Raw genomic sequence first — 1,722 nt, 5'->3', positions numbered from 1 at the left:
AAAGCTTAATGGTATACACTTTAAAGCGCGCGAGCTGCGTTAATTCTAAAGTTTCCGTTTTACTCAAATGTTTACGTTGGAATTTAATAGAAAAAATTTTAGTGGGTCATATCGATTAAGGAAAAATGGTTAATAAGGTGGAAAATAGAGCAGTTTTTGTATTTTTAGGTTTTCTACATATTTTACGTGTTTTTTTTTTTTTTTTTCATTTTTTTTTATCTATACATATAACAAACTATGTATTTGCTATCTTCTCTCGACAGAATTGGCCAAATGTCAGTTACTAATTAAATGATAAAGAAAGTGCCGGAAGTGCATTTCAAAGTGAAGTGTGAGTAATGTGAAAATCGATAAGAAACAATTTTAAATTTGCAAATATTAATTTGCATAAGTAGTTCCTGATAACTGAACAGCAAAACACGAGAATTCTTCAGTGCCCTTCTATGCTTCTGTGACAAAAACTTGTAGGGGTTACGTAACTTGTTGCAGGGAAAATTTCACTATAAAAAACCGCAGAAATGCAGCAAAATGTCATTCGACTTTAGTTTTTTCGACGCCTTCACTCGAGCAAAAAGCACAAACAGGAAAATGAAGTTTGGTACGTGGAAAGTTCTGAAGAAAAAAATAAAGTTTTTGCCCAAAAAAAAGGAAATATCAAAAATCTAGAATCGTCCTACAAAAGTGAAATGAAAAAAAAAAAATGTTTAAACAAAAAAAATTGGCTAAAAAAAACTAACATTTAAATATTTAACTCAGATACTTGAAGGCCAGTGCGGGAATTTCAAAAATAATACATACAAAAAGTCAAATATACTCTTTAGAAAAGAAACCCTTATTAAACATATTTTGGCGCTTTTGTTAAGTGTTGGTCGAGCTTCTCAATTTTGTGGCGTGCGACTTGGTGTTGGTGCACAAATGGAAGGACCTACAGAGAAACCATTTCATGGCAGAAATACACTCAGAGGCTTGTCATTGCCTGCCGAGGGGCGACGCTATTAGAAACAAACTTTTCTTTTAGAATATTGCTCTGCGCAGGGATGGAACCTTGGCCTAAAATCAAAAAATTAAATAAACACAATTTTTAAATCATTACTTTCTTGCTAAATAATGCATATAAGAATAGTAATATTCTTATTAAAATTTTTTTTCCCGATTCTCGTTCATACAGCCTACGTATTCACCTTCTTCGCTTTGGTTTTTGTTGTCGCCATCCACGCAGAGTGTGACCCCGACGGCGATGGAAAACCTACCTGCACCGCTGACAATGAAGGCGCTATTTCACGCAACTTCTGGGATCCAACTCACTATTGGCAATGTAAAGGAGGTGAAGCTACCTCTGTTCAATGTCCACCAAAAACTGGATTCTTAGAATCAGCTAAAGGCTGTGTCGCTTGGAGCGAATGGAAATGGACTCCACCATGCCCCGATGTGAGGCCTTAAATGTATTTTAACTTAAATATTTTCCAATATGGTCTAATGTTCAGCTCTAAATAAATGAATATGTATGTACATAATGATAGCTAAAGCGCTGTGAAAGGTTTTACTCTTTGTAGTGGGTGGTTGGTTTCGTATTTATTTTTATTTTTTTATTAATATATTTATAAGTCACAATCATCGCCGTTCTTACGGGTTAGGTATTGGTTTCTTGGAAGAAGCTTATAAAATGAAAATGAATAAGAAATTAGTCAAGACGTCCAGCTTTAATGTAGATGTGGAGAATCG

General features: G+C 34.3%; 1 protein-coding gene across 1 annotated transcript; it reads left to right on the top strand.

Moving 5' to 3' along the window:
• Positions 1–538: 538 nt before the first annotated feature.
• Positions 539–1,520, top strand: LOC108373979 (uncharacterized). The gene is made up of 2 exons (XM_017629928.1): positions 539–598; positions 1,169–1,520. Exons 1-2 carry the CDS (start codon positions 589–591, stop codon positions 1,438–1,440), a joined length of 282 nt encoding a protein of 93 aa, XP_017485417.1. The 5' UTR covers positions 539–588; the 3' UTR covers positions 1,441–1,520.
• Positions 1,521–1,722: the final 202 nt, after the last annotated feature.

Source organism: Rhagoletis zephyria, unplaced genomic scaffold (assembly GCF_001687245.7).
Source record: "Rhagoletis zephyria isolate East Lansing unplaced genomic scaffold, Rhagoletis_zephyria_1.1 Rzeph_scaffold_07199, whole genome shotgun sequence".
NCBI classification, from domain to species: Eukaryota; Metazoa; Arthropoda; class Insecta; order Diptera; family Tephritidae; genus Rhagoletis; species Rhagoletis zephyria.
The sequence above is the reverse complement of the archived record's forward strand: the minus strand, read 5'-3'. Positions and strand labels throughout refer to the sequence as shown.